Raw genomic sequence first — 24,232 nt, 5'->3', positions numbered from 1 at the left:
TACTTAGGTTCTGGTTAGTTTTATTAAATATGTAATTATTTTTAAAAAGCAAACTGGCATTTTTGCTTCCATTTTCTTTTTTATTAACAGTTTAATTTTTCTTTTATACTTTGTCTTTTCACCCAAAATATTGGAAAAGGTAGGCACAACCAGTAGGATACTGAAAAAGCTAACTAAGGTTTTTTTTTGTTTGTTTGTTTTTTGGGGGGGAATTAGATGGCAAAGTCGGTGCCTTGGGAGAAAAAAGAAGATTCTTATTCAGTAGAGAATGAAAAGAAACCAGATATTGCACCAGTTAATTCTACACGACTAAACAAGGAAGTGCTTCCCCTGGATAGTCTTCCAGCAAATAGTCAGCCATCTCGGAGAGGTCGATGGGGACGAAAAAACAAAAAAATTCGGGAACTTTTTAGTGAGAAAGATTCTAAATTGTCCTTGGAAGAAGCACCATCAGTTCCTCGAGGGAGATATGGTGAATGTGAGGAAAAATCTGAAGCTTCCCAGGAACAGTTCACTGAGAATGAAGAGCATTCGTCAACTTTAGAGGGGCGGTTTGGCAAAGATGAAAAGCCAGAAGTCCCCAAAAGGCGACTGAATGAAAGTGTAGAGATATGGCGAGGACCACTGAAGAAAAGCCTAGAACCCCTCAAATCCAGATTACCAGAGGGGAGTGACAGACTGACTCATCGGTATAATGATGGAGACAGAGCCATGTTGAGGGGTTTTAGTGAAAGTAGTGAAGAAGAAGAGGAACCTGAGAGTCCTAGGTCAAATTCACCACCTGTGCTTACTAAGCCCACATTAAAACGAAAGGTATAGTGCATTATATTTCCTGTCTCTTAATTGTAGTTTAAAATGTCGATTTACCTCTTTCTATAATAGCACAGGAACTGAAACACAAAATGTGTTGCTTTTGTCTTTAAAATTAGTGTTTGTGTAATGTAGCCACTGACTGATCTTCCAGACACAAATTTGATATATGTGTCACTGTTTGTTAAATAAAAAAAATTTTTTTCTATATAACCTTCAGAAATTGACTGAAAGGTTTTGTGCTTATTTAAAAGCAATTAAATGACAGACATTTGGTTTGCATTTTAAACCATAATTTGCAGGTCGTCTTCTCTAAGTTTTCAAAGATAATGTAAAGATGTTTATGAAGAGAGATCAGAGTTCTGAGGAAATTAGGTAGGAATTTTCTCTAGGGACTTTCAGAGAATAGTGTGGTTCTCCCATTCTCCCCACTAATTCCTTTTATTGTCCCCCTGCCTCAAATGTTTTAGTTCAAGCTTATTTAATAGATCCTTTTCTGAACAATGATACATAGCAAATATTCTTTTAATAGATACTTCTCTGAATAGTAGTAACCCTAACAAAGGCTAAAAGCAGACATTAAGCTATGTAATTGCATATTTTAGAGCATGTTGTGATAGAAATGCCATCCAGATCTTACTGCAGGTAAACCAGAATGTTTTCACCTCAAGTGACTCTGTAAGTTTTCCAGGTACCTCTTGTTTGATGGGTGTCTGGTTTAGGACCAGGATACCAGATGCAACCCTAGGCTCACTCTAGTTCATAATCATGTGATATGATTAATTTTTTGTTAATTTTCACAATATTTAAAATGTATATTTTCTGATAGAAGGACCAAAATGGAAATTAAAGGAATGAATTTCTGACTCTGGCTCTTTGGTCATAATCATGATCATAAGCAAATTTCTTGGTTTTCATATCTTATTTTTATACTTTCTTTAACTTGGAAGGAAGAATCTATTTTGTTTCTTTCCCACAGAGATTGATTAAAAGACATTACCAATAACATAATATGTAATGCATTTTGAGGGTCTTAATAAAACAATGCTAAATAAATTAGAATTGGTATCAGTAATGGATTGTCACTATTATCATATTCTTTCTATAGCTAATGCCTTATGTGCTACATTTAATACAACAAAAATTGCTTTTATTTCTGAATAGCTTTGTTTACTACCAAGTATATAAACTTCAGTTTAATATTTTTGAATCCTATGTTGCCTTTTTTTCTAGCATAGCCTCTTCTTTACAAACTCTCTAGAACATTGATACTGTTGTTCTATTAACCTTTTTTCCTTTTTCCTATTAACTTTCTTAAGTTCTATAAGACATTGTTTTTTAGGTCCTCATTTGACTTGAAGCATGAAGAAATTGTGAATTACCTCTGGGGTGAGGGAAAATTATCTTAGTTCAGAAGATCTCTTTCCATTTTCCAGGCTATTCCTTCCTTTTCTCAGATAGACTGAAATTAAAAAGTAAATGAATCCTATATGATCTTGGTGAGGATCACATGAAATAACATGGAAAACATTTTACCCTAAATTTCAATATAAATGTATTATTATTTTATATCTAAGCTACTTAGCTATCTTTAGTATTAATATAAGTATACCATCTAATTTAGGAAGATTTCATACATTTGAGAAACATCTAGTGATGGACAGTAGTGTGCATTGTGGGCCTCCCCCATATGTGTCTGAATACTTTGAAATTGGGGGTAGCTGTACACATATCTTGTCACTAGAAGAAATGAGAATACTCAGGTGTATATTAAATTTTCTTACTTCTGGTTCTGGTGACTTGGTTTTATTGAGGGTATTAAAAAGAAAATTCTTTATTTTGAAAATAGAAACCAATTCTTCACCGGAGAAGAAGAGTCCGAAAGCGAAAATACCATAATAGCAGTGTGGTCACAGAAACCATCTCCGAGACCACAGAAGTGTTAGATGAACCATTTGAAGATTCTGACTCTGAGAGACCAATGCCAAGATTAGAACCTACCTTTGAAATTGATGAAGAGGAGGAAGAAGAGGATGAAAATGAACTGTTTTCTAGAGGATACTTTCATTGTTTACCCTCACAGGAAGTCCTTAGGCATCGACCTTCTTCTAAGAGGAAGTCTAAAGATGAAGAGGAAGAATCTGATGATGGTGATGGTATGTGTCATGGAACTGCTTAATTGTTCATTATTATAATTCATCTTTAAAGAGTTTTAAAAAAAGGAACTTCACAAATCTTGGGTTTGTTAGTATAATTCTCTTACTAAGCTTATAAAAAGACACTCTAATATTTCTCTTGAAAATTTGTACCAAATATATGTTTCATATATTTCTCTGTCTCTTTAAAGTACTTTATTCTCCTTCCACATATTAGCTTTTTCCCCTCTTACTATGAGTAATTTCACCCACTAACCTACTCTTTTCTTCATGATTTCTTTTTTTTTTAATATTGATGATTGTATTGCAAGCTATTTTCAGAAGGTATTTTGAATGATAATACATACTATGGAAGACTTTCCATCAAGTAAAGAAGGTAATACAGCATCTGATCCAAATCCTATCCACAAGAATTCCTCATTAAACAAAAAAAATCTATTTTGCCTGAGTGAACAAAGTTTTCTGAGAATGAAATTTCAATTGTTAGTCTTATTAAACTGAACAAACTTCTGCAGTCTCTTGGCTTGGATTGGAACCAGTTCTGCAAAATGACAGTTTGCTTCTTGGAATCAGGCCAAGCATATCTTATTTTACTAGATAACTTAAAAAATTTTAACTATCCAAATTTTAGTGAAAATCTGTAGCTTTTTATTAGTATCTATTTATCAAGTTGTATTTCTCTTTAAGCAAATTAGATTTTAGTTTTAGCAAATGATAATGTTATATCTATCTATAGATAGATAGATAGATGGATAGATAGATAGTTGTTGTTTTTGCAAGGCAGTTGGATTAAGTGACTTGCCCAAGGTCATCCAGCTAAATAATTATTAAGTGTCTGAGGCTGGATTTGAGGTCAGGTCCTCCTGACTCCACACTGGTACTCTATCCACTGCACCATTTAGCTACTCCCAGTCCATATATTTTTAACAAGCAACACATAACATGGGACTTTGCACAATGTAGACATTTAGTAAGTATTTTGAGAATAAATTATTACAAATTATATGTCAGATATGTGAATCGTTTGGTTAATGTCAACATTGTGGATTAGAACAAGCCTTTTTATGTTTGTTTTTGCTCCTCTTCCCCTTTTTAATCATTCTGATTTATATGGATACTATTAAATAATAAAAATTAATATTCAAATTAGCCAGGGTTGACCCTGCTTTTTTTTCCTTATAACTTATTTCCTAAAGATTTTATTTGGTTTTTATATCCTTTAAAAGATAGTAACTGGGGTGGCTAGGTGGTGCAGTGGATAGAGCACCGGCCCTGGAGTCAGGAGAACCTGAGTTCAAATCCAGCCTTAGACACTTAATAATTGCCTAGCTGTGTGACCTTGGGCAAGTCATTTAATCTCATTGCCTAAAATTTAAAAAAAACAAGTTAAAAAAAAGATAGTAATCAAAAAGGGATGGGGATAAATAGACTTGGGATTTCAGTAAACTCCTGGTAGAAAAACTCTTCCCAAAGCAATTTGACACCTTCTTTTATGTTTACATCTAACATTAGAGAGTTATCTAGGAAGTTTAGAAATTTTCCCAAAGTCTCACAGCCTATATGTGTCACAAGTGGCTTCAAGGCCAGCCTCCTATCCATTATAGCACATTGTTTCTCATAGTAGTCAGATGTGAGTCAAATCATAGTTTACTTGATAATCTGTTACTGTCAGTTGTTTAACTTTCTTCCTTCACTTTGTGATAGTCTTCTAGGATTAAGTTCCCTTTTAGTGCACCCATCTCTTAATATTTAGACACTCATAAAATATCCTCTTTATATAGACAGCTAGGTGGCAGTGAAGAGAGTGCTCTGCCAGGCCTGGAGTCAGGAAGACTCAAATCCTACAGAGTTCAAATCCTACATCATATATTTACTAGCTATGTGACCCATGGCTAGTCATTTAACCCTGCTTACCTCAGTTTCCTCATATGTAAAATAGGCTGGAGAAGGAAATTGCAAACCATTTCAGTGGTTCTTCCAAAGAAAACAAACCCACATGGAATCACAGAGAGTCAGACATGACTGAAAAAAACAATTTAATAGTATTATTTTAACCTATTTTTCCTTGTATGATTACTTTTATCTACCATTTAGTAGGTAGAAGGTGTCCATGTGTGCACATAACACACACACACACACACACACACACACACACACACACACACTTGAGGTGTGGTTACCTTTTCAGTTTTGTTCCAGTTAAAGTTTATATCCAGATTTTTCTGGAAAATTGTAAGATGAAGAAACTATCTGAGATAAGAATGATGACTAAAGAAATTCATACAGGCAAAAACCTCAAAATCTTAAATAGATAAACAAAACTTTGGTGGATTCATTGTTTATATTTCAAATTAATTTTAAAAGAGAGAGGAGAGCTCATATATAGTAGAACTCAGGTTATTTTGTATCTTTCTAAAACAGTGGCTCCTTATCACCTCTCATATACCTCAAATACAAACTCTTCTATTTTGCATTCAAAACTCTTCCTAACCTAGGCCCTTTATACTTTCCCAGTCTTCTTAAATCATAGTTCTCACTATTGTTTTTTTTCAGTCATGTCTGACTCTCTGTAGTCTAGTGATTGACTTTTCCATGAACAAGATGATCTGTGCCTCAGCTCCAGGTATTCTCTCTATCTGCTCCCCATGCCTGGAATGTTGTTCTTCAAGTCCTAACTAAAATCCCATTTTCTACAGGAAATTCCCCTTCATTTTAGTGCTTTCCTTTGCTTAGCCTGTATTTACCTTAGAACTGTACCTGCCACCCAGAAGGGGCTTAAGAAATGCTTACTGAGTTAAAAAGGTGACTTGTAGTAAAGATAATTAATCCTCTCATATCTCAGAAATCTAAACTTATCACTATTCTAATTGAACATTCATATGATAATTTAGACTTAATGTGATTTATTATTAATCATATTGTTTTCTATGAAATAGTTGTAGGATTATGGCACTATATGAGAAAACTAAGGGTAGAATAAGAGTATCAAGTTTCCTTCACTTTTAGTCCAGTGTTCCTTTAGTTATACTGTAGTGGGTACTCTGGGTTGCTTTGAAATTTGTATGTATATCGAATTTCTAGGAAGATTATGTTTGAAGCATGTTATAAAATTGATGTATGATGCAAAGGAATATATCTGTCATTCTTGATAACCCAAATAGAATAGAAGACTTTATCAAAATATTGTAATCTATAATTTGTCAAAGACCTTATTTTATAACTTATAGCTCTTTTGCTCATATGCAGAAGGAAAAAAAAATTAAGATAACCTTGTGAACACTGGATGGTAGTGGACAGCCTGCTTGCTCTCTGAATTTCATTAGCAGCTACACCACTTTTTTGTGAATTGATTTTCTTAGCCATGCGTTGATATGTTCTATCCTCTTTACTCCTTTCTAAGGAGTTTATGATAACATAAAATCATCTCTGTAAAGTGTTTTTAGTTTCTCAGAGAAAGGCACTAGAAAAAATTCAAAACACGATGACTATTTTTTTGTTTCTTCCACAGGTACCCCTATTCTGAAACCAGTATCCATGTTGAGAAAATGCGATGGGAAGGATTCCCCACTTGAGCCAGATACTTCTACACCTTTGAAAAAGAAGAAGGGATGGCCCAAAGGCAAAAGTCGTAAACCAATCCACTGGAAGAAAAGGCCTGGCCGAAAACCAGGGTTCAAGCTGAATCGAGAAATGATAGCAGTTTCTACTCAAGAATGTAGAGCTGATCCCATGGTACCCCTTCCTAAGCCAGGTCGCAAGCCCAAAATTCAAGACAAAGAAGAGGCTGTTGAACCAAAAGAAGATTTGCCCCTTGCTGAAGAAAGAAAGGAGAATGATATGCATGGAGAAACAGAAGAGGTAGGAGAGGGAGAAGATGAGGATACAACCAGTAGTGAAATGAGAGCATCTTCCCCAGTGGACAGTCGTGGTAGTCCAGTGACAGAATCTAAAGAACCAGAGATAGAAGAAGAAGAAGTTGAAGAGAAACCTCGGGTTTTAGAAGAAGAGCAAAGGCAATCAGAGGAAGAGCAGGCAGAACTGGAAGAGCAGGAGCATGAGGAAGAGGATGAGGCAACCCTGGGAACAAACCAGAATGAGGACCATGATGCAGATGATGAAGATGATGGTCACCTAGAATCTACAAAGAAAAAGGAATCAGAAGAACAGACAATTAGAGAAGGAGTCAAGGAGGAGCCTGGGGGTCAGGAATCTTTTTTAGAAACAAATACACAGAACAATCGAGAGGAAATAAAGAACAAAAATGAAACAGAACCAGATTCTGAGGAAGAACAGGCTTCCCACGAGACATCAGTTGTATCAGAGCATATGCCAGGGTCTGAGGATGATCATGAAGAAGAAGCAAGTACTAAAGAAGAATTAATTGAATTAAAAGAAGAGGAGGAGATTCCTCATAGTGAATTGGATTTGGAAACAGTGCAAGCAGTACAGTCACTGACGCAGGAAGAAAGCAATGAGCATGATGGGACATACCAGGACTGTGAAGAAACACTCGCAGCTTGTCAAACTTTGCAAAGTTATACCCAAGCTGATGAAGATCCTCAAATATCAATGGTTGAAGATTGCCATGCTTCAGAACACAACAGCCCAATATCTTCTGTTCAGTCTCATCCTAGCCAATCAGTTCGTTCAGTCAGCAGTCCCAATGTGCCTGCTCTTGAGAGTGGTTACACCCAGATCAGCCCTGAACAAGGATCCCTGTCCGCACCCTCTATGCAGAACATGGAGACCAGCCCCATGATGGATGTGCCTTCGGTGTCAGACCACTCTCAGCAGGTGGTGGACAGTGGCTTCAGTGACCTGGGCAGCATTGAGAGCACCACAGAAAATTATGAGAATCCTAGCAGCTATGATTCCACTATGGGTGGCAGCATTTGTGGAAATAACTCTTCTCAGAGCAGTTGCTCTTATGGAGGATTGTCATCCTCCAGTAGCCTCACTCAGAACAGTTGTGTTGTCACTCAGCAAATGGCCAATATGGGCAGTAGCTGTAGCATGATGCAGCAGAACAATGTGCAGCCTGCCACCAACTGTAACATCAAGTCACCTCAGAGTTGTGTGGTGGAAAGGCCACCGAGTAACCAGCAACAGCCACCACCACCCCAGCAGCAGCAGCAGCAGCAACAGCCAGCACCACCACCCCCACAGCAGCAGCAGCCCCAGCCCCAGCCCCAGCCCCAGCCCCAGCCTCCTCAGCCCCCTCCTCCACCCCAACAGCAGCCACCACTGTCACAGTGTAGTATGAATAACAGCTTCACCCCAGCCCCGATGATCATGGAGATACCGGAATCCGGAAGCACTGGGAACATAAGTATTTATGAAAGGATTCCAGGGGATTTTGGTGCCAGCAGCTACTCCCAACCATCAGCCACCTTCAGTTTAGCTAAGTTGCAGCAGCTGACCAACACCATTATGGACCCACATGCCATGCCTTATAGCCATTCTCCTGCTGTGACTTCCTATGCAACCAGTGTTTCTTTGTCCAATACAGGACTGGCTCAGCTAGCTCCATCCCATCCATTAGCTGGGGCCCCACAAGCACAAGCCACCATGACACCACCCCCAAACCTGGCATCCACCACCATGAACCTCACATCACCTCTGCTGCAGTGCAACATGTCTGCCACCAACATTGGCATTCCCCATACTCAGAGGTTGCAAGGGCAGATGCCAGTCAAGGGGCACATTTCCATCCGTTCTAAATCAGCACCACTGCCCTCAGCAGCTGCTCACCAGCAGCAGCTTTATGGTCGCAGCCCGCCAGCAGTTGCCATGCAGGCTGGCCCTCGTGCATTAGCTGTTCAGCGTGGCATGAACATGGGGGTTAATTTAATGCCAACAACCCCCTATAATGTCAATTCCATGAATATGAACACTTTGAATGCCATGAACAGTTATCGAATGACACAGCCCATGATGAACAGCAGTTACCATAGTAACCCTGCCTACATGAACCAGACAGCACAGTATCCTATGCAGATGCAGATGGGAATGATGGGGAGCCAGGCCTATACCCAGCAGCCTATGCAGCCAAACCCTCACGGGAACATGATGTACACTGGCCCCTCCCATCACAGCTACATGAATACTGCTGGCGTGCCCAAGCAGTCTCTTAATGGACCTTACATGAGAAGATGAGCAAGATGAACTTGCAATTTAAAAACTTAAATATATATAAATAAAGGAACCTTTTATACTGACAAACCAGAGAAAATGGACCTTTTTCCAGTTAAAATATTGCTGTAGATTTAGAGGGATTTTTCTTTGGTTTATTTTATTTTTTAGAAAGCCTGATCTTTTTTTTTTTTTTTTGGTTCATTTTGTTCTGGGTTTTGGTTTTCTTCACAATCCTGAAACATTTTACAGTAGAATTCGTCTAAAAATGGATTTAGGGAGGGGGGAAACATGCACAAAATCTTTTCATAATTAAAAAGAGCCTTACTTTCTTTACATACCACGTGGACAGAATTTGTGTAAAAGTGAATTTATCTTTATTATATTTTAAAAATGTATGTTCCCCCCTCACTGTGTGCAGCTCCCAATGTTGTCATTTTTAAGTGTTAGCTCTACATCTCGAGGGTTAAGCAGACCCTTCCCTCCAAACCCAACCTTTCATTTCCTACTTCATTCCAGCAGGAGGCACTTATGGGAGGCTCGGAAGGGGACATGGAGAACAACCCAAACTCCTTAAACTTATTGTTATTATTATTATTAATATTATTATTATTATTAAAGTGAGGCAGGAAATATTTCTCCTCTTTAAATCCCTTCCTCTCCCTACATACACACCTCTTAAAACCTTTCCCACATCTTTTTTCTTTGTAGATGAATGTCATTGGAATGTTTGTTTTGCTCAAACCAAGTGTAATGTAATTTTCTAATATTTTCATCTAGCACTCAGAGACGCAAAAAATGCTCTAAGTCTCATCTAACAGCAGTATCTCTGAGGAATGCTGTTTGCAATCCAAATCTAGTTTTTGTATGAATATAAATGTTCAACTAGCCATCAAGAAGACAAAATTGACCTCTTATTTTTTAATCATCTAGTGAATCAGCCATAAATCTCATAGTTCACCAAAATTCTTATTTTTAGTATGTACTTTGAAATACTAAGGGTCTTGATCTTTGAGCCTTCAAATCTGACTGAATTCACATAGCAGTCTCCAGTGGTTTGCCTCTTTTTAAACTAATTATTCACTAAGCATCAGTGGACAAACTGTACATTTCAGTGAATTAAAAAAGATAGCTTGAAAAATCTTTGTCACTATTTATTTAATGTTGAAAGGAATAATGAGAAATGTGTTTCCCAAGGGAATTTATGATATGAGTTAAATAACTGTTCAAATAGCACATACTCCAATTTCCCAGTGCCCTTTGAGATTTTTTCCCCCCTGAGTTCATCCCTTGTGAATCAGAGTGTATCAACCTATCTCCTATGAGTGGTTGACTAGAAGAAGGACAGGCCACCAGCACAATTCCACAGTCTAGTCAGCAGGATTTCAGTATGTTAATACATTTTTTCCAAACCCATTTTCCTTCCCCTTGTATAATCAGTTCTCCAATATTTTCCTGATACTCTCTTCTGGGATAAAAAAGAGATTTTCCATCAGCAAAAAAGATGGAAGCTGCTATACTACTTGGTATATGCAGTTAAGTATCCAAAAGGGGGAAATAACTGTGTAATGAAATGCTCATAAGCATTTATCTCCTTTATTTGTATAGTTTATATAAATAAAGTTTTAAAAGTACTAATTAGGCATTAAAAATTTTCAAATGCAGATTATTGGGTTTTTTCTCCAGATACACTTAAATTGACTTTCCCAATTAAGTGTTAGATAGAAAAGGCAGAATTCCACATCTTATTGCTATTTATTTTGAGCATGTGCAAGGCTGTGTAGGACCCAGTTTCTCTGTATATACTGTTCTGATTCCCAGTCATCTATGTAGAAAGTGCACTGTGCTGCCCTCTCCTTCCTACATCTTCAGCTGTCATTGCTTCCTGGTTGGGTTGGGGTGGGGGGTGGGGTGGGAGGTATATTGGGAGGAGGGTGGGTCAAGGCAGAAGGAGAAGCTGTTGAAATGAGGGCCGTGAATTCAGTTTCTTTTCCTTTGCGGTTGTGTTTGGTTTGGTTTCTTTTCTTTAAAAAAAAAAAAATCAATCGGGCAGCTCCCTTTTCCACAAGCCTCTTTGTGACTGTAGAACTATTGTAGAGAAAAACGTTCTTTTCTATATTATAAAAGAAATTATCCAACACAGTAATATTGGTACCTGTCATTTTTTCACTTCTGTTTAAAAAAAATGTATTTTTAGCAAGATAACTTGGGTAATCTTCTAAAAGAAATTAAAAAAACTCACTGTTAGTGACTTTGATGCCTTTTAAAATAAGAGCTTTTTCATTTCATTCCATCTTTAAAATTTTTTATCTTTGTTGTAGAATATTAAAAACTATTTTAAGAAAGATAAAATTCTCTTTAAAGAGATCTCTAGAGTGTGTGAATAGAGCTCCAGATGCCTCTAAAAGCCGCATGTACAAATGAAGCTAAGTCTATTCCTGTCTGTTTATATTTGCTTTTCCTGTTTTGTAACCTCTTTGTACTTTGTTCATGGTGACTTGTAAGCTAAGGGGAAGGGGTGCCTAGATGCCTTTGTAATTCTCCATGTCATGCGCTCCTGGGCCAGTTGGCCTCCCTTCCTCTCCTTGTATGTAATATCACTTTTTTTTCCCTTTCTAGCAAGTACTTTCAAAAGAACTCTGTACATTTTAACATAAAAAAATAAATTATGTTGAGCCATTTTGGATGTCTGTCTTGCCTGTGGAATTCTTCCTTCCCGAGTATTTTGAATCTTTAGTTCAATGATTGTTCAGCTTTGTTCAGAGGTATACAAAGGGTCCCCATTTATTTTGTTTTGAAACCCTAATTTTCATTCAGGTGTCTGCTAAATGGCCAGTGATAAAGGTTGGCATTTTTTTCTTTTCATTAGAAAATTATGTAGCTGGGTTTGGGGGGAATCCTTTTAGCAGAAGTATTTTGGACTTTGAACAGAGAACTGGCTGAAGTAACTGTTGCAAACCTGTCATACTTAATGTAGAGTAGAAAGAAATCAGCATTCTAATTCTATTTTTTTTTAATCTAGTTTTTATTCTTGGTGCAAAGATTAAAAATTTATCAGTTATTCTCAGATTTTTAACTGATTATATATTATCTATGGTGATTTACTTGTTTCTATGATCCTTTTAAAATTTTTGCAACTTTGTTTCAATGCACTTCAATCTTACCAAATAATATTAAGTGCCATCCATGTACAAGACATTCTGGCCAGCTTCAGAAAATGCATAATTTGATAGAATATAGACACTACTGTCAACGAGCTTACAATTAATCAACTAAACATTCTTTTTTTAGTTTTTGCAAGGCAATGGGGTTAAGTGGCTTGCCCAAGGCCACACGGCCAGATTTGAACCCAGATACTCCTGACTCCAGGGCCAGTGCTCTATCCACTGCCCCTCAACTAAACATTTATTAGGCAGTCACTATGTGCTGAGCACTCTTGAGTGGTTACTTTTCTCCTACCATGAAGCCAAACTGGCACTTAGAATTAATAATAGAAATTACAGTTTTCAAAGTACTTTATATCATTTAAGTTGATTCCTTCAATAATCAATTTGACACAGGTAGTATGTTATGCTTCCTTTCCATATAAAGGAATTAAGATCTAGAGACACTAGGTCAAGCTCACACTAATAAATGGAGAGATCCCAGACTTAAACCCAATTTTTTTTGTATCATCCAGTGCTCTTTCCCCTAAACTACAACTGGCACCAGGCTAGAAATACTTGCAAATGATATGAAACTAGGCAGTTGAGGAAAAAATATAAAATGTTTATATTGGGGGTGTTGTTCTAAAACTCATGATGATGATGATGATGATGATGATGAAGATGATGGCAGCTAGATGGTGCAGTGGATAGAGCACTGACTTTGGAGACAGCAGGATGGGAGTTCGAATCCAGCCTCAGACACTTGATACTCACTACCTGTGTGACCTTAAGCAAGTCACTTAAACCTAATTGCCTCTCATCCAGAGTCATTTCCAGGATATCTTACCATTGGACCCAGGTGGCTCTGGAGGGGAAAGAGAGGCTGGTGACTTCGTACAGCCCCTCATGCAAATCCAATTCATGTGCTTGTCATGGCATTGTCTCTTTGATGTCATGGTTTGAGAACGAAGTGCAAAAAAAAAACCCCAAAAAACGAAAAAATGTTAAATTTTGCTCATGATGGCTTAAGTATTAATAATGTGAACTTGAGCACCATTAGTTGTACTGGTGTTAAGTTCCTTTTAGGGTTAGTATTGAAGATCATTCTGACTATCACTGCTACAAATGAATTTAAATTTGGAATCTGATATATATGAAAATAGGTGATTTAGGGGTGGCTAGGTTGCACAGTGGATAGAGCGCCAGCCCTGGAGTCAGGAGTACCTGAGTTCAAATGCGGCCTCTGACACTTAATAATTACTTAGCTGTGTGGCCTTGGGCAAGCCATTTAATCCTATTTGCCTTGCAAAAACCTTAAAAAAGAAAAGAAAAGAAAATAGGTGTTTTATCAAAAAAGTTAAACTATAAAACAGGTCCTGTGTTGGGGATGCAAATCTACCTCCAGAAACTTTTATTGTATTAGAGGGATACAACAGCTTCATTGATATGAATATGACTGTAGGATATATAAGCAAATCATTTAATGGGGTAGCAATGGCATTTGACCTGAATCTTGAAGGGAGGTGGAAGATTCTGAGAGCTGTGGGTGGAAAAGAGCTTTCCAGGTGTGGGGAATAGCTGGTGCCAAGGAAAAAAACCAGAAAAAGAATGGAGCACAGAACAGAAGGTTGGGTTCATTTGATGAGAAAGAGTAGTTTATAATCAATTTGGAAAGATAGGCTGGAGTCAAACTGTGCAAGGCTTTAAATTCTAGAGGAGTTTGTATTTTATCTTAAAAGTAATGAAGAGCCACTATCACTTATTGAGCAAAGGAGTATTATAATACTTTAGAGCTATAAATTTGGTAGATGTGTAGGGGATGGATTTTAGGAGGGAGAAATCAGATACAGTGAAACCCTAAGTTAAAGTCATATGACTTTAACCTAGGTGAAATGTAATGAGAGTTTGGAAGTTGAGAGGAGGGAATAGATTTGAAGCATGTTGATGACATGGAGGATGCTTGGTGAGTGAGAGTGAAGTGTTAAAATAACTAGGTTGTAAATTTGGGTGATTGGAAGAATGGTGCCACCCTTGACAGAAATAGGAAAGTTAGGTGGAGGGATAGATTTAGGAGAAAAGAGAATGAGTTTGGTTTTCTGCATTTTGAATTTCAGATGTCTATGAGACATTTAGGTAAATTTAATCAATTAGTTTATTAATAAATTAATTAAAATTGTCCATGTTCCAAGAGTTTTCTCATCGATTGTCTTTAAATAGAAACTTCTCTGTGGTATGACTAAAATTTATTTTGCAAAAATTCAACTTACCATACTTATTCTCAGAAAGTTACAACTATTGTCTATGCTGTCATTCATTTGAGAACTAAGCAAGTTATTCTTGCATATGAGTAGAGTGGAGGATTTGTAGACTGACATGGATAAGAGTCCTCCAAAATGAGGAGGCATAGATGGATAGCTTTCTGTAGAGTTTGGAGGGAATACCTACATTGATGAATTTATAGATCTAGTGAAGCCCCATACCCATTCTGCCCATTTCATTTTGGCCATTTTCTTTCATTTCCTTAAAAGGGAGTGAATGAGAATAGAAATTGATTAAGGAAAACTGATAAAATGAGTGTTGACATTATCATGTTTCACATTAGTGCTCTGCATTTAGTTAGTAATTCAGATTGAGTTAATTACCCATAACCATCCCATAGTTCAAGACATCTTCTAACTTTCTTTGTCCAATAGTAGCTGAGATGACTAAAGTCCAGGCTGAGGTAATGTGAAAGTATACTGAGTGCCTTGGAAACAAGGGAATAGCATTGTAAAAATTCAAGCCTGGGCTGTATCATAGTGGCTTTTGCCAAAATCACTTTTTCTTTTCTTTTGGTTATACATTTCTTTTCTTGTGGATTTTAGTCATTGATGGGGATTGTTGGGGAAGGAACAGACAAAAAAAATTGAAATACTTACTTTGTTAAATAGTTATAAAAATTAAACTAGAAAATTTAAGCTAGGGAAGATTATTTAGATATGGGTAAATGTACTTATGAATGCTGATTATTGGATTGTCTTGGATATGGTCCTTTGGAAAATCTACTATTCAAGTGATTTCTAATGTATGACCATCAATTGATTTTTAGCTACCATAGGATAAGGTTGTATACTTCCTACTTGTCTGAGTTAAGGAAGGCATGATATAGATAAGCAACAATGATCTTGTCAAGCCTTACTTTTAACCAACCTCCTAATGAATTAAATATTTTTCAATATGTTGTCTCTAGAATTCTTGAGGGGATCCTAAATAAAAAGCTCTTTTGCAAACTGAAGTGTTCATTTAGAGGAGCAGAGGAAGTTATTATATAATTTGATCTTAATTACATAAATGCATCACAGACCCTGGGAATTTGTGTTGTTGCTAAATCAATGCCTATATTTGTACGTGATGGAGATTTCTTACTATATTCTGATGTACAAACTGGGATGTAATCTCCAAAAGGCAGTTCCATGTCTATTGGAGGAAAAGTCTCTCATAAGATAAGCTTAAACTGCAGATTTTCTGATCTTTCAAAAACACTAGGTGGAGATAGACACTGAAAATTGTTTTTATAAGGAAGTTGTGGGTGAGCCACATGTGCTTCTAATAAACAGAAATCACTTCTCCCTCAAATATTTGAGTCATTATCTAAATTTATTTTGAGGAAAGCACTTTTTTGATGGTTTAAAAATATAGGTTATTAAACATTGATTTCAGCCTTCTAGAGTACTTTGGATGATGTGTTCATTTTTATACAATATACAAATGTATATATTCATGCAAATACATGCATGCATACATAATAACTAATCATTTTAGGTTATTTAGGCATAAAGATGAGCAAAGAGAAATGAGATGAATTGAGATAAAGGATTTTTGCTTTCTGAAACCTTTTTTTTTATAATCACTCATACATTTTAGTGCTGTACTGTAGTACTATTACAGCTCAGGATCATTGTAGTTTCTAACAGCCTGCATAGACATTTTAATGAATGTTGAAATAACAGACTATTCTAATTGCCCAGGTTCAGTTATTCAAAATGTAGTTATTTAGAATGTTAGAGCTCAAAGTGACTGAAGACATCATCTAATTTAATCCTCTCATTTCCAGATGAGGAAGCAGGGTCAGAGAAAATTTTATAAATTGCTTTTTAAACTACAAAGTCTTTTAAATATGGCTAAAATGTGTTATTTTAAGGTTGCTATAGACCGATCTCAATCATATCTTCAGTTTAAAAATAACCTGTTCTGTAAAAAAAAAACAACCAAGATTTGGTGACTTCTTTTATGTATATACACACCATGAGGTTAGATGGTTATGACTAAATTAACCTGTCAATCCAGATAATGGGTTTGCATTAAGCAAAAAGTCATAAGAACAACTTGGTGACCATTTAATTCACTATAAAGATGACTGAACCAGTTTGGGTATATCAATTGACAAGTAATTTTTTTAACTTTTAAAAGTTTGTAATTTTTTCAAGCATTCATTTTTTCTTCCACTTAGTTGGATTTGGGGTAGGGGCAGGGAAGAAGCAAGACAAACCAAATTCTTACAACGAATATATATATATATATATATATATATATATATATATATATATATATATACATATATAGTCAAGCAAAACAAATTTCTGTTTGGCCATGTTGAAAGCACTCTGAGTCAATTGTCAAGAGGTAGAAAACTTTATAGTTGGTCATCTTGATCAGAATTTTTGACCAATTTGAATTTTTGAACAATTTCAAAATTGGCCATTTTTCAAATTTTGTTAAATATAAATTTTAACAAGCATTTATTAGATACTTATTACCTAATATTCTCAGGATAAAAAGAAAGGCAAAAAATAGGGTAATGGAGGCAGACACCATTTAAGACCTGTACAGAGTTAGTGGAAGATGATCCTAGAGGGAAATCATTTATCCAGTTGGGGGTGGGGATAGAAGGGTGATTCTGAGAGACATCTGCTGAAGGTGTCTTTTGAATTTCAGAGCAAGGCAAAATTAAGAATTTTAGGTGGGGGGGGAGGGCGTGGGGTAAATCAATGTAGAAAAACAGTTTGAGGTAGGTAAAGAGTGTTGTCCAAAAAATAGCAATTAGGCTGCTATCTTAGAGTAAATGGAGGAGAATGGAAGATTAGAAAACTTGGAAGAGACCAGATTGTGAAAAACTTTAAGAGACTTTATATTTGACCCTTAATTGCTTAGCACAGCATAGAGTTAGCATTCAGTAGATGTTTATTGATTGATATATTGATCCTAGAGATAATAAGGAACCAGCAGTTTATTGAGAAAGGGAGTGACATGGTCAGGCATATGCTTTAGGGAAGTCACTTTGGCAGTTGAGTGGAGGATGGATTGGAGGGAGGAAAGATTTGAGACAGAGAGAGCAGAACCTCTAATAGTCCAGGGCAGAGGTGATGAAGGTAGTGGCTAGGTCAGAGAAGAGAAAAGAAAATGAATATGAGATAATATGAAATTAGCTGTCAAGATTGACAGCTAGTGTTAGGAAGACCTGAGTTCAGATCCATCTGAGATACTAGATGCATTACATTAAACTTAGGTCTGTCTCAGTTTCTTCATTTGGAAAGTAACAATGGTAATAGCCTCTTACCTTCCAGGGCTGTTGTGAGGATAAAATGAAATAAAATTTTCAATGTGCTTTGCAAGGATTGAAGTGCTATATAAATGCTACCTAGTATTATTATTTTGACTAGGATGAGTTGAGATAACATTACAATTTTTCAAGTGACTAGCAGGATGGTAGTACATTCAACAATAATAGGGAAGATTGTATAAGGGTAGGGTTTAGTGGGAAGATGTTCTGTGTTCAAAAACAGTCATAGTTTTTTGGGGGGGCAATATTTTTTTAAAACAATGAATGAAAAAGCATTTATTAATGGGTTTAGCACTCAAGTACTAGGGATATAAATGCAATTCACCTCTTAGTGGAGGAAGACAGTTCAAAAAGGGGGGGGGGGCTTAAAAGGCCCTGTGGGCTATTCATGCTGCAGCACCATTTGGAAATGTCTAGCTCTAGGAAGAAACATGGCAGCCTGTTACTAGGCAAGGTTAGGGCTGACCTACGTTCTGGTGGGAAGGAGATTAGCAGGCCAGCTACAGACAAACTGACATGGTTTGCAAATAGCTAGGAGGAAGAAGTGGACTATTTCTAAACTGATCAGGAGAATGTGATGAAGATCTTATTGCTTCTGAGAACAGAGATATTTACTCAATTTCAAACTTGGAGGTCTAGAATATAGGGTTTCTTAACCTGAGATCTGTGAATTTAAAAATATTTATATTTTGGCAATTATTTTAGTGGGCAGCTAGGTGGCACAGTGTCCTCAACCTGGAGTCAGGAAGACTATTTTCTTGAGTTTAAGTCTGGCCTCAGACACTAGCAGCAAAACCCTGGGTAAATTTCTTAATCCTGTTTGCCTCAGTTTCCTTATAAGCTGGAGAAGAAATGGCAAACTATCTTTTGCTGAGAAGAAATGGCAAACTATCTTTGTAGAGAAAACCTCAGATGGGGTCTCATAGACTTGGACACAGTTGAATGAAACTATTTTTAGTATATTTCAATATAATTAGTTTCTTTTATAAGTCTAAGCATTTATTTACCCTTTTAAAAAACATGATCTGGAAAAGAAGTCTATAGGCTCCCCTAGATTGTCACACAAACACAGAAAAAAGTCCTGGCTCAATCTAGATGATAATTAATTCAAAATGCAGAGAATAAGCCCATTTAAAGCACTATAACATCTCTAAAAGCTTCTTGAACTGAAGTTTAAAATCTAAAAATTATTGACTATGGCATATAACTAATTTAGCTAATGTACATTTTTGACAGTTTAAAGAGCTAAATAGTAATCCTCTTTTTTGTTTTTAGTTTTTTATTAAAGATGTAGGGGTAAAAAAAGCCACTCTTAATTTCTTTTTTTTTAGGGTTTTTTTTTTTTGCAAGGCAAACGAACAGGGTTAAGTGGCTTGCCCAAGGCCACACAGCTAGGTAATTATTAAGTGTCTGAGACCAGATTTGGACCCAGGTACTCCTGACTCCAGGGCCAGTGCTTTTATTCACTATGCCACCTAGCCTCCCCTAGCCACTGTTAATTTCTTGTGCTACCAATTATCTCTGAATAATCCAAAGACAGTCAACTCCTTTACCTCTTATTTTGGAAGGAAAGGAAGCTATGGAAATGGCAAAATGATCCACAGATTTTACAGCCAGATGACTAATGTTTGAATACCGGATTTGATTCCAGAGGATCACGGATCATAAAATTAAAACCGGACAAGAAAACTGAGATCTGAAAAGACTGGGAATTGCCCCCCCCAAAAAAACCTCACAGAGTTTAAATTAGGTGTCAGGAACTTATTAAATGCTTATCATGTACCTGGTCCTTGGCTAGGCCATGGGTCTGCAAAAACAAGACTATCCCTTAATAACTTTATAATCTACTAGGGAAGGGAGATAAAATGTACAATCAAAATAAGTAATGCAACCATTATACCATATTCCCTAAGAAATGGAATTGGCAACTGAATTAAAACTTGAAGTTTCTGAAAGTCAGAAATGAGGTGAGCAAAGACACAAAGAAAGATGAGAATAGTATATTTAGTTCAGTCTGATAGTAATATAAAGTAAATGTTGAATTGTTTTCCACTTGTGTCTGTCATAACTCCATTTGGTAGTTTCTTGGCAAAGATACTGGACTAGTTTTGCCATTTCCTTCTCCAAGTCATTTTACACATGAAGAAACTGAGGCAAACAGGGTAAAGTGAATTGACCAGGGTCATACAACTAATAAATGTTTGAGACCATATTTGAACTCAGACAAATTTGTCTTCCTGATTACTGGCCTGGCACTCTGCACTATGGCACCACTTAGCTGCCCAGGTGAATACCATGAAGCAAATCTCTTAAGGGAGATGGGAATCAGGATGGAAATGATATTCCATTGCAGACCAAAGAAAGAAATTACATTTTATCTTACTTGTAGTTGAGAGCCAGAGGTTTCTGACCTTGGAGTTAATTAGTTTCTATTTATCTCTTAGAAGGAGCTGTATGAAGCCTAGATTGGAGAAAAGATTAGCAGGAGGTAATGAGGACATTTGTGGCTATATGAGCAATTTTTATGGAGGTAGAATCACCAGGATTGGTTGTATATGGTAGGGGAAAGTGGGAGAGGGAACTGGTTGTTTCTGAGGTTGTTAACATGGTTGATTGGAAGGATAGTTATATCCTCCTCAGAACCAGAGAAGTTTGAGGAAAGCAGGTTTTTAGATCTGTTGAGTTTGAGATACCTATATATTGAGGTGGCATGCTCCAATAGGAAGATGACAATGTGTGGTTAGAATCTAGAAAAGAGATTAGAATTGAATATATAAATTTGGGAATCATCAGTGTAGAGATGATTAGGGGCTGATGGGATCTCTTAGAAGAGAACCCAAGCTAAGTACATAGAAAGTGGATGATTAGCAAAGGATGCTGAGGTAGACCAATCATGCAAGAAGATAAGTACCAAGGAAGAGCAGTGTCATGAAATCCAAAAGACAAAAGACTGGTGGTCAACAGTGTTAAAAACTTTAGGAGGATAAGGGAAAGGTCAGATTTAGCAATTAATAGCTCATTGGTAACTTTTGCGAGCACAGTTTCAATCAAGTTATGTGTACAGAAACCAAATTGGAAGGGACTGAGGAGCAAGTGGATCAAATGAAGAGACAGAGGCAATGAATACAGATGATTCTTTCTAGGAGTTTGGCAGTAGAAGGAAGGAAAAACAGATATTTCTTTCTTCAACAAATTAATAGTGGTGCATTTTGAACTCATTCACTAAGATCCCACTTTAAAACTCCATTCTGGAATTCTTGGGAGATTAAGCATTGCCTTTTTAAAAATAACAAACCTATTTTCTCTCTTCCCTACTCCTACTCCCACTCCATTGAAAAGGAAAATAAATTCCTCAAAACAAATATTCAGTCAAGTGAGACAAATTAAATCATTGGTCAAGTTCAAAAAAATATTGCTTCATTCTGTACCCTAAATTCCTCACCTCTCTGTCAAGAGGGAATTGAGTGCTTTATAATTAGTCTTCTGGAATCATTGCAGGTCATTATGTTAATCGGAGTTCTTAACTTTTCAAAGTTGTTAATTTTTAAAATGTTATTGTATAAATTGTTCTCTAGGTTCTGCTCATTTCATTCTTCATAGATTTATAAGAGTCCAGATTTTTTAAAAAAAAATAGTGATATTATAAAGTGTTCCTCTGGTTTTGCTCATTGATATGCAATAGCTCAATCTTGCCTTTCCATATTTCTTTGACATCATCTTAAAGCACACTCATATTCTATCCCTTTTGTACACCACAATTTGTTCATCTAGTCCCAAATTAATGGATATCTCCTTAGTTTCCAAGTGTTTGTGGATTTTTTTCCAACTCTTTGTGACTTCATTTGGGATTTTCTTGCCAAAAATCCTGGAGCGGTTTGCCATTTCCTTTACAAACTCTTTTTATAGATGTGGAAACCGAGATAAATAGGATTAAGTAACTTGCCCAAGGGAAGAGGAGTCTTCCCAAATCTAGGCTAGCACTGTATTTGCCATGCCATCTAGTTACCACATCTCATAAAAGTAGAGAAAATAATAACAAAAAATTTTCAATAAGAAGTGAAATAATCAGAACTACCAAAAATTAAAAAGATATAGAACTTCCTCTTTGAGAGAAAGAAGCTGTAATCCTAGACTAGCTCCAAAAGCAAGTGGAACTTCTCAAAAGACTTGGGAGTAACCTAAGAAGTAACCCCTTCCCCAAAACCAAACTTCTTTGCCTGGAAAATTCCTTTGAATCCTTGCATCCCTTGCAAAATCAGGTGTAACAGACTTGACACCTGGAATGATCAAGCATAACATCAACTACGCATTAGTGCAAAGTAGAACAAGAAGGATTAACTCAGTATCCTTGGTAATCACCTTAAAGCTCGGCAAATATATCCCAAGCACATGCAAAACAGACGTAACAGGGCAAATATCCCTTGGCAGGTTCTTCAGTGACTACAGAGCTAAGTTATATGTATCTCACTGAATAATGGCAAACTTGAGCCATAATGAAGTAGACCTACCAAACAACAAAATAAATGAAATAGCAAAGGCTATGCACAAGGCTATCATAAAAACTAGGTACAATGAAAAATTGAATGTAGCTACAAGATATGCAGAATATCAATATAAAGAAGCATATCTCAAAAATAATAAAACAAACATACTTAGCTATAGTGTAGAGTAATTAATATTGCATTAATGTGCAGTACTGCCAGTTAAGGTAAAGTCAAAAGTATTTGTTAAGTACATTCTGAATACATACCAAAAGGCAAAAAAAGCAGAGTTTCTGCTCTTCAGCAGCATACATTTTTTTTAAAGTTTTTTGCAAGGCAAATGGGGTTAAGTGGCTTGCCCAAGGCCACACAGCTAGGTAATTATTAAGTGTCTGAGACCGGACTTGAAACCAGGTACTCCTGACTCCAAGGCCAGTGCTCTATCCACTGTGCCACCTAGCGGCCCCTAGCAGCATACATTTTAATGAGACGCAACATGCAAAAAAAAAATTACAAATAGATATAAGCAGTATAAATGAGATCTAATTTCAGAAGGCAGGCCCTGGTGGTTGAGCATTTAGGGGAGAACCAGAGAAAGTTTCTTTCAGAAGGTGGGACTTTAACTGAGACTTAAAAGTCGAGGACATTCTAGGCTTTGGGGGATGGATGTCAGTGAAAAGGCATGAAATGGAATGTTGGAGTTTTTATGTGTAAGGAATGGAAAGAGTTTCACTGAGTCTCAAAGTATGAGGGCCTATTTTTTTTAAGTGTCAGAAGAATGGTAAGGAATTAGGTTGTGATAAGCTTTGAAAACCATGGTGAATTTTATATTTGCTCCAGGTGATAATAGAAACCACTGGAATTTATTGAATCCAAGAGAAGGGAAAAAATTAGGTATATCACCTTGGCAGCTGAATGAAGGATGGACTGGAGTGAGGAGGGTCTTGTGCAGGGAAACCCACCAGCAGCTAGTGTAATAATATACATATGAGGCGAAGACCTCAGGGTGGCAGCTGTGTGATTTCAGAGAAGGCATATTCAAGAGATGTGAAAGGAGAAACAACACAGCATATGGAATTTGGGGGTTGAATGAGAGTGAGGACTGGAGAGATTGCATTGGGATTGTGAGCCTGGGAATATAGTGGTGCTTTCAAGAGTAGTAGGGACACTGAGAAGAATGGAAACCTTGAGTTCTGTTTTGTGCATGTTGAGTTTAAGCTAGCTATTAAATATCCAGTTGAGTTAGTTTTTTTTAATATTGAGCTTGAGACATCTGTGGGATATCCAGGTCAAGATGGTCAACAGGCAATTGGAGTTGTGAGACTGATGATTAGGAAAGTGGTCAGAGCTGTATGGGTAGATCTGAGAATCATCTGCATAGAGATCATAATTGAACCCACCGGAGTTGATAAGGTCACCAAGTGAGAAGAGAAGAGGACTCGGACAGAGCTTCCTTTACTTTCTCAACTTCTTTGCAGCCTTTGATACTACCCTGTAAGCTCTCTTCCCCCTAAGTTTTGAAACACTACTCTCCTGGCTCTCCTTTTATCCCACTGGCTGCCTCTTCCCTGTCTCCTTTACTGGATTTTCATTCATGTCACAACTCACTTCTCTAATTTGTATTATGGCTGTATTTTATTTGTTGATAGCATCAACTTCCATGGTTTTAATTATTATCTCTATGAAGATAATTCCATGGAGATCTACTTTTCCAGCTTGAACCCCTCTCCTGACCTCCAGCCTCCAGCCAACTGCATGGCTCAACGATGTTTCAGATAGTTAAATATTTTAAATTTAACATATCTAAAACTGAACTCATTATATTTTCCCCAAAATTTGTTTTTCTTCCCAACTTCCCTTTTACTGTTAAGGTTCCACTATTCTTCCAGTTACCGAGACTCCCTTCCC

General features: G+C 36.7%; 1 protein-coding gene across 3 annotated transcripts in view; it reads left to right on the top strand.

Moving 5' to 3' along the window:
- The window catches only part of KAT6A (lysine acetyltransferase 6A), a 158,951-nt gene extending 147,965 nt beyond the window's left edge, over nt 1-10,986 (top strand). For all 3 annotated transcript variants that reach the window (XM_074209018.1, XM_074209016.1, XM_074209017.1), the window contains 3 exons: nt 217-813; nt 2,660-2,966; nt 6,475-10,986. In XM_074209018.1, coding sequence (XP_074065119.1) covers nt 217-813; nt 2,660-2,966; nt 6,475-9,122 — 3,552 coding nt within the window. In that variant the 3' untranslated portion in view covers nt 9,123-10,986. The remainder of the gene's footprint in view (nt 1-216; nt 814-2,659; nt 2,967-6,474) is intronic.
- The last annotated feature ends 13,246 nt before the right edge of the window (nt 10,987-24,232 follow it).

Source organism: Macrotis lagotis, chromosome 1 (assembly GCF_037893015.1).
Source record: "Macrotis lagotis isolate mMagLag1 chromosome 1, bilby.v1.9.chrom.fasta, whole genome shotgun sequence".
NCBI classification, from domain to species: domain Eukaryota; kingdom Metazoa; phylum Chordata; class Mammalia; order Peramelemorphia; family Peramelidae; genus Macrotis; species Macrotis lagotis.
Note: the sequence above shows the minus strand (reverse complement) of the source record. Positions and strands in the feature narration are given on the sequence as shown.